Here is a 14,005-nt window from a genome sequence, read left to right as displayed (position 1 = left end):
AATACTTTGCTTTGACCTGAAATGTTCAGTTTGAATCAGGAAACTGTTGAGTATTTCTTTGATGCAATTGTCTGGAAATGTGTGTGGAAAATGTCAATGGGCTCCTCTTCTCTCAGTGGGTTTCTTAGAGAAATTTGTCTTCCTGCAACGCAATTTAGATTTCCATCCAATTAGGTTTCATCACTGCAATTATATTCTCTAGGTACTTTGTAGGAAATGTAATCTAGCTATTATGCTTGACTTACAGAGAGGACAAGCTCTGCTTGGTGTCAGAATAGACCTCTCAAGAGAAGATGTTTTGCTAAGGAAAATGCAGTCTAATATTGAAATGCCTTGAAAAAATAAGCTTTGATAAGCCAGCGTGTAAAAATTTACAATCAAAAATGATTGATTTTATTCAAAATCCTCAAAATCTGTTTTGTTTTGTCTTTTTCCTCTGCAAAATACACAGTTTTCTGTTTTTCACCCCTGCTTGGGGAAATGGTGAAATGTTGGAATTTTTCGTGGGACTGGCATGCTACATTTCACTCAGCTCTGATCACTTGTGCTGGTAAACAAAGTGTTGCTTACCACTGTTGTGTTGATGATTAAACAGGTACCAGTTGTAGCAGTGATGACAACAGGAGGTGGCACTCGGGCACTGACATCTCTGTTAGGCAACCTGTTGGGTCTTCAAAAGCTGGGTCTCTTGGATGTTATTTCATTCATCACTGGGTCATCTGGTTCAACATGGTAAGGACATCCTGAATGAAGACATCACTCATCACCTCTCTAGTCTGCTGTGAGATGTTTATTCTCTTCATTTTTGTAAAGAAAGGCAGCCTCAAGCTTTTTTTATCGCTGCATTAGGAGCACACTGCCCAAGCCAGTGAATGGCCCAGGTGCTGCTTTGTTTCAGCTCTGGGATCTTTCCTACTGAGTCACTGGCGTGCAAATCACAGCCTTGTGCTTGAACTTTTGTAGCAAGGAGGGGCTTTTTTTCAAGTCTTCAAGTTTCACTAGTGAATTGGGGAACTCCTCTAAATCAAAAAGTCTTTTCAATAGCATACTAAGCCCAAAAGATGCTTTTAAAGAAACTCAGCTAGTTCATTTGATGTGGACCATAAATCTGAGTCTAAAAAGTGAAAGTTTCTCTGCATATGACAATGCACTTCCTTTCTTTTCCCCAGGACTTTGTCACATTTGTATCAGAGTGCTGACTGGTCGCACGAGGATCTATCAAGACCGATTAGTGAAGTCCGCAGACACATGACCAAGTGCAAGCTAAGCTGCTTTTCCCTGGAGAGCTTGCAATACTATGCAAAGGAGCTAAAACTGCGGAAGCAAGAGGGATACCAGATCTCTAGTGTTGACTTTTGGGGCCTTCTGCTGGAAAAAGCATTAGATGATGGGGTAGTGTTCTTCCTATGTTTTCTCGAACAGCTGCTGAATACTATTGTATGGAAAATGAAGCTCCGGGGACAGATGCCTGAAAGCATGCCAACTTTATCCAGCAGATGATTTCTGCTGATTAACAAAGGGGTTTTAGAATTGTTAAGGTTGGAAAGGCCTCTGTGTCCAACCATTAACCTATCATTATCGTGTTCACCACTAACCCATGTCCCTAGGTGCCACATCTACGCAAGTTTCAAACACTTTCATGGGAGGTCATTCCACCACCTCCTTGGGGAACCTGTTCCAATGCTGCCTAGCTTCCAGTGAAGAAATTTTTCCTAACATTCAATTTAAACCTCTCTGGGTGCAACTTTAGTCCATTTCCTTTTGTCTTATCACTTTTTAATTGGAAGAAGAGACCAATCCCCACTTATCTACTACTTCCTTTCAGGAAGTTGTAAAGAGTGACAAGGTTTCCCCTGAGCCTTCTTTTCTCCAGGATACACAGTGCCAGCTCCTTCAGCTGCTCCTTGTAAGACTTTTTCTCTAGACATTTTCCCAGCTCCATTGCCTTTGCTCCGTGTCCTTGTCCGGACATGCTCCAGCACCTCAATGTGTTTCTTATAGTGAGGGCCCCAAAACTGGACAGAGCATGTGAGGTGTGGCCTCACCAGTGCTGAGTACAGGGGAACAATCACTGCCCTGGTACTAGTACTATTGCTGACACAGGCCAGGGTGCCATTGGCCTTCTTGGCCACCTGGACACACACTGGATCATGTTCAGCTGCTGTCAGCCAGCACCCCCAGGTCCTTTTCTGCCAGGCAGTTTTCCATACCCCCTTCCCCCAGCCTGTAGTGCTGCATGGAGTTGTTTTAATCCAAATGCAGGACCTGGCACTTGGCCTTGTTGAATCTCATATGATTGGCCATTTTATCCAGCCTGTCCAGATCCCCCTGCAGAGCCTTCCTGCTCACCAGCAGATCAACAACTCCCTCCCAGCTTAGTGTTGTCTGCAAACTTGTTGAGAGCTTTGTCCCCATATATCTCTTAATGTATAACTAGCAGCCCAAGGGGCTTCTGTAGGGAAGAAAACCTATGTCTCCTTCTACAAGTGTGAGAATCTGAGTACCTAACTAAAGAGTCTTGGTTTATTTTCCTCTGTTCATCCCTGTGAGAACAAATTTCCATGTGAAGTGGATGTATTTACTAAAAAGAATAGGAGACCATTTTTTTTAAAAAGTGTCCTACAACTCTACCTGTAATTAAATAAGCCTGTGTGGATGTGTAAATGTTTAGATGACTCCTTGGTTAAAAAAAATGTTTGGACACAAAATGAGTTGAGAGAATAGCGAAATTAAGAGGGAAACAGCTATGTATTTTGCTGTACTCTTGGAAGCCCATAAACTATGCCAAGAAACTCCCTTGATTTTGCTCTTTGTTTTTTATCAACTCACAGAAAAATAACCACAAGCTCTCAGATGAGCAAGAGGCATTGAGTCAGGGTCAAAATCCCCTACCTATCTACATGATCCTCAACATGAAAGAAGATTACAGCCTTTCAGAGTTCAAAGGTGATGGCAAATTTGGGCTCATTTGGTGTTTGAGCTATCTGCATTATCAGTACTTCAACCTCTTCTACAGCTGACCCATAGCATTTATAAACAGTTTCTTTTCCTCCTTAACTTCCTTTTCCATTTCCAGACTTTATGCCTAGGCTATGGGAGGAACTTATCTTCCGCGGGGCAGGAGAAATCCTGGGGAGGTGTTTAAGGAGAGCCAAATACTCACAAGCCTTAGCTCCACATTTGGGGTGACTCAGACTGACCCATCTTGGTGTAAACTTCCCTTATGTTCTCTCTGGAGAGGGTAATTGGAAAGTTCTGAATGAAGAGCACTGCGAGAGGTTACTGAGGGAGGGGCTGACACCAGCTGAATGATAAATCTTTACCCTGAGGAAGGCCAGTCTGTGGGCACCCCACAGACAGGGTTTATCCTGCAGCTGCCTTTTTGCCTTTTTGTAGCCCTTCTAGCAGGGAAGTAGGGATAAGATTAAGATTTAAAAGTTTGTTTTATGTCTCTGCAGAATGGGTGGAGTTCACCCCTTATGAGGTTGGGTTCTTAAAATATGGTGCCTTCATTCGTGCTGAGGATTTTGGCAGTGAGTTCTTCATGGGTCGCTTGATGAAGAAGCTTCCTGAGTCCCGAATCTGCTTCATGAAAGGTGATGTGGTCTATTGCAAAAATTTGAATTGCATAAATATGTTCTTTATTTTAAATATAATGCAAACCTTGCATATTACAACCAGTGCCCTGCATCATGCAGGACTGAAACCAGTTGTACACCATGTTCTCCCCTCTGACTGAGTTCCTTAGACAATGGAGATGGGCTAAAAGTACTGAGAGGAAATTTCAAACCACACTATTCACTGTTGCTCTTGTCTTGAATAGTGATGCTCATGCCTGAAGCTTCAGGGCTGCTTTAAGAGGCTAGGTTTAATTTGAACCAACCAGCAGCAGAGTTCCACATGAAAAACATTTGTATTTTGAAACCAAAATACCAAAGTCAAATTTGTCTATGAATGGCATGATCTGAGATGCCAGAGCAATGTTGTTACTGAGTTTATTACAAAATGGAGCAATTTAGAGTAGTTTTGTGAACTGCTACTGATACTCTTGCAAGTTTAATAGTATTCTAAATCCTCTGTAATTTTGCTACCATTATAAATAATTGAATTTTTTCATTCTTAATTCAGTAAATTGGGTAGCACCCAGTAATACATGAAAAACAGTTTTGCAGGTTTTATGCAATTCTTGTTTTAATTTTGCTTACTACTGTGCCCCTTTGTACATTGGTTTTCTGGGGTAAAGCTGTCTGCAGACAGGTCCATCTGCTCTTAAACAGATATTTTGCATAAAAATAATCACCAGACACAACAGGACACCAAGGATACAGGTAAAAAAAGGCTAACTTACAAAGCGAATAATCCATACAACAACCAACACCACATGGTATTCCTTATTTGGTATTCAGAGAAGCTGTGAATGTCTGAAGGAGGAGTCCAGAATCATATTATTCCAAATATGAGACAATAGCTGGGCATAAGAAAGAAAAGATTGTGCTCAGTCATGCAGCTAAATCTTACAGCTTTATTAGCATAGCTAATAAAGCTTTCAGTGATGTCATGAGTTAAGAAAAGAGTTGTTTGAGGGAAAAGACTCAGAAGAAAACCCAGGATCCAAGAGTATTAATAGATCTGAAAAGGGCAGGAGAAGTTAATGCATAGTAAATACCACTGGTGGCTCTGAAATCCAGTAGTTCAGACGCAGCCACCAGTACTAGAAATTCTAAATCCAGGAGCTTGAGATGCTGGAGAGTACGTTGGAGAAATCCCTTCATTCTTCCCTTTTTTCTTTTACTCTTCCATTAAGCGCTCTCTGCTGCCTGTTAGAGGTAGGAGGTAGGTCGCAGAGCGAGGTGGGGCTACAGAGCCTTCTTCTGAGCTTGTTGAGCGTCCATTGCAGCTCCTCAATAGCAGTGGGGTAGTGTGTCCATACCCGAGGTGGCCAGGTACAAGCACACCCAACACATCCAGTCTGGGCTCAGCTCTGTTCTCAGCCTGAGCACCTGAGCCTGGTGATCCCTCAGCCACCCGTGTATCTTTATAAAGGATAAGGTGGAGCCTTAAAGCAATGTTGCCATCTAGTGATACCACATGCAATGCCCTCTTGGGTTACTATTAAAATGTGCTGTTAGTTACAGCTTGATAGTTTAAAGATCAAAGCAAGGTGTCATTTACGGGGAGAGGAAAGGCCTTTTCTAAGAGCAGTGGCTAGAGCTGGAAACACTGGATGAATTTACAGGGAGACAAGACACTCATGTTTCCAGAAGAAAGGCTGGGGTGCATAAGAACTTGTTTACTCTCTTCAATTCTGATGGCCCAGTAAAAGACACCATCCCTCATCACAGTTCTTACTTCAGCCAATATAGGTACAAAGAAAATTCAGTGCAAGAGGTTAGGGCAACATTGCCATGTAATTATAAACAAGTTCTGAGGAGACAACAATGTTTGAAAGTCGTTATATGCAAGAACAGTGTGTAACTCCAGGGCTAAGGGAACCGGAGGAGTTACAGAGTGAGAAGACACCAAGACAGGAGAAACCAGAGATGTCTTCTCGTAGCAGGGTTAGACAGAGGCTTCTCAAGCTGCTGGGAGATGAGGTCTTGACAGAAACTGGCCAGTCATTATGTGCAAATGAACTCTGCTTGATAACTAAGTGTAGATCCAGAGAGCCCCAATCTGATTTCTTGATTATGCATTTCTAATATTTCCTAAGTGAGTCTATACTTACAAGGACTTCCTTTAAAAAAGAAGGCTCTTGGATTTCTCTCTCACTCTAGAAACAAGCCATGTTTTAAAGGGAGTTGTATTTCTCTTAATAATTTATGGGATGAATAATTCTTTCGTTGTGCAACTCAAGTTATTGCATCCCAGACAATGTATGGCTTTTGCAAAACTTTCACTGCTAGAGATTTTCAAGGCAAAGCACAGCCCTGCCTTCTCTGCTAGAGTTCTTCGGGGGTCTGTGACATTGCTGTGGAGGAAGAGAAGCTTTTCAAAATCCAAGAGACTTCTGGAGATTTCTGCACTGTGAAGACACTTTCAGATGTTCTTTTACATGGGATGGCAAAAGTGGGAGAAGCACTATGGGAATAAATAATAGAAGGAGAAGGGTCTCCCTCAAAAGACTTTGTGTAGAGAGAAATTTTAGAGGGACAGCAAAGATGTCTTTTATTTAGAGAACTTTTCTGCAGACTATCCCAGACTGTACTCTAACCATTTGATTCTTGACTGTCCAGAACAAGCTTCCAAACATTTAACTGACTATCCACTTGTATATGACATATTTTGTAGACCAGACCCTTATTTTATAGGAAATGGCATGGTTTTGCTCACTTATGACAGGTGCTTATAGGATAGAAAATGTTGGTTTGTATGTGGCAAGGAATTACAGTGGCTGAAAGCCTCACACAATGTTTTAAACTATTTAGGTTCCTCTTTTGACAACTGACTGCTAATTGCTGAAAAGAACTTTGTATAGGTTTTGGTGATAATTTGGAAACTTTGAGGCTTTCCAATACTCCTTTCAAAGCTGAGAGATTATTTTTTAATGGGATATTTTCCATTAGAATGTTTCTGAAGAAGCTTCCCTGTTCTCTACCATTGCACAGGCCTATGGAGCAATGTATTTTCGTACAACCTCTTGGATGCCTGGCATTTGTCAAACCCTACACAGAGGCGCTCACTGAGGTGTACCCAACACAGCACTGTTGATACTGGTTAGTTATGTTTCTGTTTCTGTTTTACCTGGTGCCTCATAAATCCAGAGGCTTCATGTTGTCAGCTCTATCTAACTAGGTTTCCTCTCTGAATTTATTCATAGCAATATTATTTCCATTAATCTCTCTTAAGCTGAATTTACGCAAACATAAAACTACTGAAGGTTTTAAGCAGATTGTCTTTGCCAGGGGCCCTTTGGTGAACCTCCACGTTGTAACAAACACTTCTGTGCTGTGCTCTGTCTGCCTCAGCAGCTGGTGCTTTTCAAACATTGTTGTTGAAGACTTCAATTGCATGCAATGCCATTTCAATGTTCTTTGATCTTGATATAAACCTGTGTTTTTCTAAGAGGCCTTGGTTGTCCTTCCTGTGTTTAAGGGCAGTTAGTGAGTTTGGTTTATGGGTTTCTATCACCTTCTCCGTGGAAGTGTTGCAAAGCCCTAAGCTCAAGAAATCAATAAATGTATGTGATAGAAAATCATTGCCTCTCTTCCCCATCTCATGAGGTACTGTTTAGCACAACCCTATTTCTTTGTTCTTTTGTGGATGTCTCAGTCTCCTGACAGCTTTTTTTCCTTGAAAAGCTGATATTTATTACTTTGAAAGGAACGGGTCCAGATTCTGAATCTACCCTAACCTCCACACAGGGAATCTATCTGTGAGTTCTATCAAAGAATGGATCACTTTTTCCAGTTTTAGCAAGTTTGTTGCCACTCTGTTTTTCATGGAATAGGCTTTACTGAAGTCTTATTAGGATCTTTTCCCTAGCTAATACGAGATGCCCTCTATTATTTTAGGTATTGAAAAGAACTGTATCAAAACAACAATTTGTTCATCTCCTCTGTCTTTCAGGAGAAGAGCCTTCTCCATCAGACAGGAGACATGAGTTGGAGACTTACTTGGTCACCCCTGAATGTGGCATCATGGGCATCATTCGGCGGATCCTGACAGAGCGGGTGATGGTTTCAAAGTTCTACAACTTCCTGAAGGGATTCCAGTTGCACAATGAATACCTTCAGAACAAAAACTTCTGTAGATGGAAAGGTAAACATCCTTGAATATAATTTTTTTACCTTAGATGGTTGTTGTTTTCATCAGTGAAGAGAAGGCAGATGATGAACATTTGGAAATTAATATTTCAAGATAACTATTTAAATTTCATACAGTCAAATCAGCTTCAGGAATTTCCTTGACTCCTGGGAAAGAAAATTACTGCTCATCTGGGGTGGAAGGATAGCAACATGAGAAGTGAAAGAACTCTCTTTTTACCTTGAACAGGTCTTTCTTTCATATGTGAAAGCTGAACATCTGCCATGTTTAAGGATCTTTTAGAAAAAGTAAATGTAATGGATAGCCAAGAGGCATTTTTCCCAATTTTTCCTTATTAGTCAAAAAACAGATGTACTGTTTCTTCAGTGAATCACTCATCATAACAAATATTTCCTTTTAGATACTGTACTAGAGCATTTCCCCAACCAGCTGACAGAAACAGCAGAGTTCATGTGCCTGGCAGACACGGCGGGATACATCGACATTAGCTACCCACCACTCATGAGGCCAGAGAGGAAAGTGGATGTTGTCCTGCACTTAAACTATTCTTCTGGATCACAGACCTTGGTGTGAAAAACACTCTCTTTTCTTTGATAAACAACTGCTGCCTTCTAGCCCTCCTTAATTCCTAAATATTCAGAATAATTTATGTAGAATAAACTGATTCTGGGAGAAAAGTATCCTTGGTCTACAGCTCCCTGTGCAGACACTTAGGTCTTGCAAGTGATGCTCAGGTAAATCCCCTGAGAACAGAAGTAATATCAGATTTCTAAATATTTTATTTGAACTAACCCTCTAATAGCTAAATGCTATTTCCTAGACCTGTGTGCTCCTGTGATCTCCATTTTGCTATCTAGATTTCACTCACATTATTTATCTAGTTCTAGTTACCACCGCTGATGAACTCATTATGGTTGTGTTGTGATGTTCATACCCACAAGCCGTATAATTAGAAATATTTTGTCCGGTTGTTTTTAGAACAGTAACTGAATTTTTTTGTTGTTATTCAAAGTTGTGGAAAAGAATTGTCCTTTGACAACATTTGCTCTTTCAGATACCATCTAATAATCTGGTCTATAATTCCTGTTACTAGATATGGATAATACAGAAATTCTTAAGGACTAAAATTTTCCTACATTCCAACCAGACTCAGGAAGCAAAATCCTACTTTCAAAAATTTCTTACACACCTGCAAGATTAACCTTTTAGTTAAGATACTATTTGCTCCTAGATCACTGTTTTCTTACATCACTTTTCAGAACCATCCTAAGGCATCTAAGACAGGGGCTTTTAAATACTTTATGCCAAGTCAAAAAAAAAAATTGTGATTTTGCATTTAAAAACTGTACTATTTCAGATTCTTGCCCATTCTACTTGTTTCAGGATCTTCTCCAGACGTGGCATCTTTCTGTATCCTAAGCTGCTAGGCCACCCTTCCCATAGTCAAGGACATTTTACCTATCCTCTAGAGATAAAGGCTAATGAGGAGAAGGTAGAACACCAATCAGGAGTGCAAGTTGGAGGCTGAGTATTGAATAGTTCTGTTAACAGTACTTACTATCTCATGTAAGAGCAAAGAAATATTGACAGCGAACCCTGCTCCCAAATCTTTGTGGAGGTCTTTTGATGGATGCATTAGGAAAAGTGGTAGAGAGTGGCAGAACTTCTGACTTTTTCTTCTTTTCTGTCTGAATTCAGCCTTTGGAAGAAGCCTCCAAATACTTTCGAAAGCAGGGAATCCCATTTCCCAAAATCCAAATGAGTGAAGAAGAGAAGAAAAATCTAAAGGAGTGCTACATCTTTGAAGATACAGAGACCCCAGAGGCACCAACTGTGGTGTTTTTCCCACTGGTGAATGACTCCTTCAGAAAATACAAAGAGCCTGGTAAGCCATGGGATGGCTCTCCCACCACCTGGCAGCCCTTTGGCTGTGGAATGGGAGGCATGGTGTAGCACGGTCTCCTCCCGCCCCTGCTGTGCCTCCCGTGGGAGAGAAATGCAAATTCCAAGGGAGCAAGGAGTAATGTTGTGCCCCACTGGAAAGTAGGAGGTGGAACCATATCTCTACCCCACTGATGATGTTTCTTTATTTGTCAGGTGTGGAGCGCAGCCCTGCTGAGATGGCTCAGGGCAACGTGGATGTTTCCACCATGTTTTCCCCCTACTGCTTAAACAGCTTTACCTACACAGGGGAGGCGTTTGACAAGCTGATAGAACTGACCAGCTACAACATTCAGAACAACCAACATCTGATCCTTCAGGCTTTGAATTCAGCCATACAGCAGAAACGACAGCACAAAAAATAAACACGCGCCTGAGTTTCAGAACGATATCTGCTTGATTTTGGTTTTTTTATTCTTCTCTGGAGAAGAATCAAGAGTTGTCTTCAAATGAGCATAGTAGACTTTGGAAAGTAAAGACTTGTCTCAGGCTGTGGTTCCTCTCTACCATATGGTGATCTTAGATCAACCAATCAAACAAAATAATGATTAGACTTGTGCTTTATTTATGTTGGATTTCACTGCTGGTGAACTTTTTTTCATGCACATACATGTATATGCAGTAAATTGACGGTCAGAAAACATTGGATTTATTGAAAAGTTTTTGAAATGCGTGAATCTGGGACAGCAGCAGAAATTCTTTCAAAATTTGTTGTACTAATAGAAATTGTATGTGAAGTGAAGACAAATGAGCTACGGATATTTAATTTATTCCAAATCTAGTGCAACAGAAAAATACGTGATAAATGTGGACAATTTCAAAGAACATGAAAACTGTATATTCCTACAACGTCAGCAAGGAATTTTTGCTAGAAATAACACACCAAGCTAAACATAATAGATAATCTGGGACTTCACATGAAAAATACACATTTTCTATACTTTTGAATTTAAAAGTTTTATTACACCAGCAGTAATTAGTTTTTGAAAATCTCTTGGAAACTACTGTTTCAAGCCATAATGTGAGTCAGGATCAACTCTTACAGTGCAGATATAACAATCTAATCCACAGCTCAACTTTCCACTGACCTTTCATGGTATTTAGATGATCCAGCTCAGAATCCACATCCTGTTAATTTCAGTGATTTTCACAGTATTTCTTGTTATTATGAGATGCTGTGAGAATTAAAACATCAAAAACTGAGAGACAGGTTTTGTGGTCAGAAGGCAAGCTAAGTACTTTACACTGATATCCATTGGTAATTCATGAGTAATCACATGACATTGTCAGTCCCTGCCTGTCTAAAGGCAAGTTAGGATATATGTAACTACTATAAATTGCACAAGGTAATTTGTTGAAACTGCTTATTTTTCAGATGAAGACCAAAATAATTGCTTTAGGAAGAATTTTATTAAGACAAGTACAATGTAAACCTGTTTCATTGCAACAAAGATATTAATCTAAAATAAAAAGATATAATGCTTCAGTCAGTATCGGTTGCCCTTAATTACTTCAAATTTAAATAAAATGCAGCAGCTTGTCTGTGCTGAAGTAATATGTATTGGCAAACACAGAGCTATGAATAATGTATCATGGCAAAAATAGAAAATAATTTTTAATTCAGAATGAAATATGAACTTCTAAAAGGCTAAAAAATTCTCTTCCTTCTCGCTATCATGACCTGTCTCTCTTCCTTCAATCATTCCTTTATGCCTTGTCTTCCTCTTATCTTTTGCTGTCCTTGGTCTCCTATGCTCACCTCTGATGACCTCAGCCCCCTTAGGGGTGCTGTGTCCTTACCCCAGCTGCTTTCCCAGGCCCTCACACCTTCATCCCATTTGCAGCCTGGGTTCAAACCTCCGGTGTGCTGAAATGGCTGTTTACTTGTTGGTGCTCATCAAGGGCTCCCCTCTTTGTGATCTCTGTTGCTGAGTCACCTGGTCCCTCTTGGCATTGCCTTTCCTCTGTCCCCGCTCTACTTCCCTCCCAGGCTTCCCTGGTTATCATTATGACAGCCCCATTTGGAGTGACACATGTGTTTGCTACTACTCCCAACTGCTCATCTTACAGCTGAGGTTTCAGGCACCTTCAAGAGCGGCAAATGGAGTTCCTACCCCTGCCATCCAAGTCTTTGATGACACCAAATTTCAAGAAGCCTGCTTCTCTCTTCCTATTCATGCCTTTAACTATACCCCTTTGCTTCCCTTGATGTTCTCTGGTTTGCTGGTTTAACAGAGTTTGCTGAGAGTAAACCCCATTACTCTCAAGTGTGCCACTGAGGTGTTCTCTGCTGAACCTGCCAGGGTGTTGTTCCACCTTCCAGGAGAACACCTGCAGAAGATCCTTGTCATTTGTCCTTGCAGGCCAGCAGGGAAGTTTTGTGTGGCTTTGTCTGCTGGCATTGTTTTGTTCTGGTTCAGCATTTAATGGGCTACGTTTCCTATGCTCTGACTCTGAGCTGTACTGAAGCATTTCAGGAATGTAGGTAACAGCTGCAGATGTGGGCATTTAAAAACACTTTTTGGTTTACAGGTTGGGAGTGTCCCTTTTTAAGGCAAGAGGAGTGACTTCATGGAATTATCCATTTGAGGAAGAAAACTAACTAGAGGGGAGAGAAGCACTGCAAAAATTTAGGCCCATGCTGTATCATGGTGTTAATACCAGCAAGCAGTTCACTTGATTTTTCCTAGATGTTTTAAAAGATAGAGCTCTTGGTTCATGTGGTAATAGGAGCTACAAACACTAACATGATGACCTCCTTAGTTGTAATTAATATGTTTTGAATCTTTTCTGTGTCTGTCCTTTCATTCTTACCTATTCATTATCTATAGTCAGTGAAGGGATTAGCATGCAATTGCAGCTGTGCCACAGCCCTTCTGATTATCACAAAGGTGCATGAAGAACCGGGCAGCTCAGTGAGGTGACTCAGACCACAGGAACCTAAGGAAAGCAGCAGTGGGATTCTTTAACTCCTCAGCAGGCAGGTGAGAACTTGGGCAGTCCTACTGGGTGAGTGCCACTGGAGAAATAGGGATGGGATGGTTGGCAGCAGCATTTTGTGCTGTTCTAGAGTGCAAGGAGCGATCAAATAAGAAGTTGTTGCAAACATTCTGAGTGAAATGAACTAGTAATTTGTGAGACTACAGGTTGCACCACGTGAGTGATGGGAAATGTGTTTGCCACAGCAGACATAGGAGAATGTGGGTGGTAGAACAGGAGTCCTGTCTTAGAAACCCTGTGCTAAAACCTGCTCACATGTACAGCTCTGCTGTCCATGTGCAATATCCCACTGTCTTACTAGAGTGATAACACTGCAGAGGAGGCCATCAGGGCCTTATTTCCTCATGTCCTGGTCATGGTATACTGGTCAACAGTTAAAATGGCTGAGAGTTCTGTGTTATTCATGCCACTGAAGCTTTGTACCTTTGAATTCCTCCTGAAAATCTCTCCCTTGTAGGGTTCCTGCTGGAGCCCAGCACTCCTACAGTCTTCATAAAGTACTTCTCCAGCACTTCTCCCACACCTCCAGTTCATGATATCAAAACTCTGCGATGTGACATCTTGTCACGTCTCATGTTTTTTCCTCCTTGGGTCCTGAGGTCTTCTTTGCACTCCCTCCAACCCACTATCATTTATCTCCTTTCCTCCATGCAGCTGGACATCTCATCCAGATGTCACAGCCTGATATCAGCTACCCTAATTCTTGTAGTATTCATGCTTGTTCCAAATATGACCAAACCTCCATCATTCAAACCTGAAGCTTCTGGAGAAACAATTACAGTACAGAGGAGATGTGAGACAAAAAGGAAAGATTAAGAATGATTAAGTAAGATTAAGATGGTATAAGACATGAGGAGGGAGAAAGGATAGAAAAAAACCAAATTATAATAACTGAGAAAAAGTGAAAAATTACATTTTAGCTATGAGGTATTGAGATGAAAAAAGAAAGAAAACATACTTTGTAATCCAAAAAGTCAAAGAAAATATGGCAGGAAATAGAAAGAGGAAAAGAAAGAGGAAATCGGGAACTAGAAGGTGGTAGACACAAACAGAGATAAAGGTATATCACTCATCTATTTTTTTTCAAAGCTGGTCCTTTAAAAAAAGAGCAACTAAAAATCTCGAATCTAGAAAATTTCATGGCACTAAATCTTACTGTTGAGGTTCTGACCATGGTTCTGACCACCTGGGCCTACTTGATATGCACACTGTGAGTACTTCCTAACTCCCAGCTCTCTCTTTTTTTTTTCTGCCCTTAAACACTGGAAAAGATGGTTCCTTGGCCCCTAGCAGTCTAACT

The 14,005-nt window shown here is 40.9% G+C and overlaps 1 protein-coding gene across 1 annotated transcript in view; it reads left to right on the top strand.

Moving 5' to 3' along the window:
* The window catches only part of LOC128936233 (cytosolic phospholipase A2 epsilon-like), a 32,538-nt gene extending 22,468 nt beyond the window's left edge, over positions 1-10,070 (top strand). Inside the window, exons 12-20 of the mRNA XM_054274989.1 lie at positions 596-732; positions 1,170-1,392; positions 2,832-2,946; positions 3,459-3,596; positions 6,606-6,713; positions 7,567-7,758; positions 8,165-8,331; positions 9,463-9,649; positions 9,862-10,070. Of these exons, the coding sequence (XP_054130964.1) occupies positions 596-732; positions 1,170-1,392; positions 2,832-2,946; positions 3,459-3,596; positions 6,606-6,713; positions 7,567-7,758; positions 8,165-8,331; positions 9,463-9,649; positions 9,862-10,070 (1,476 nt within the window). The remainder of the gene's footprint in view (positions 1-595; positions 733-1,169; positions 1,393-2,831; positions 2,947-3,458; positions 3,597-6,605; positions 6,714-7,566; positions 7,759-8,164; positions 8,332-9,462; positions 9,650-9,861) is intronic.
* The last annotated feature ends 3,935 nt before the right edge of the window (positions 10,071-14,005 follow it).

The sequence above is a fragment of the Melozone crissalis genome, unplaced genomic scaffold, assembly GCF_028551555.1.
Source record: "Melozone crissalis strain CALT ecotype California unplaced genomic scaffold, PUWL_Pcris_2 ptg000018l_1, whole genome shotgun sequence".
In the NCBI taxonomy this organism is placed as follows: Eukaryota; Metazoa; Chordata; class Aves; order Passeriformes; family Passerellidae; genus Melozone; species Melozone crissalis.
This window is presented reverse-complemented; position numbering and strand designations above follow the sequence as displayed.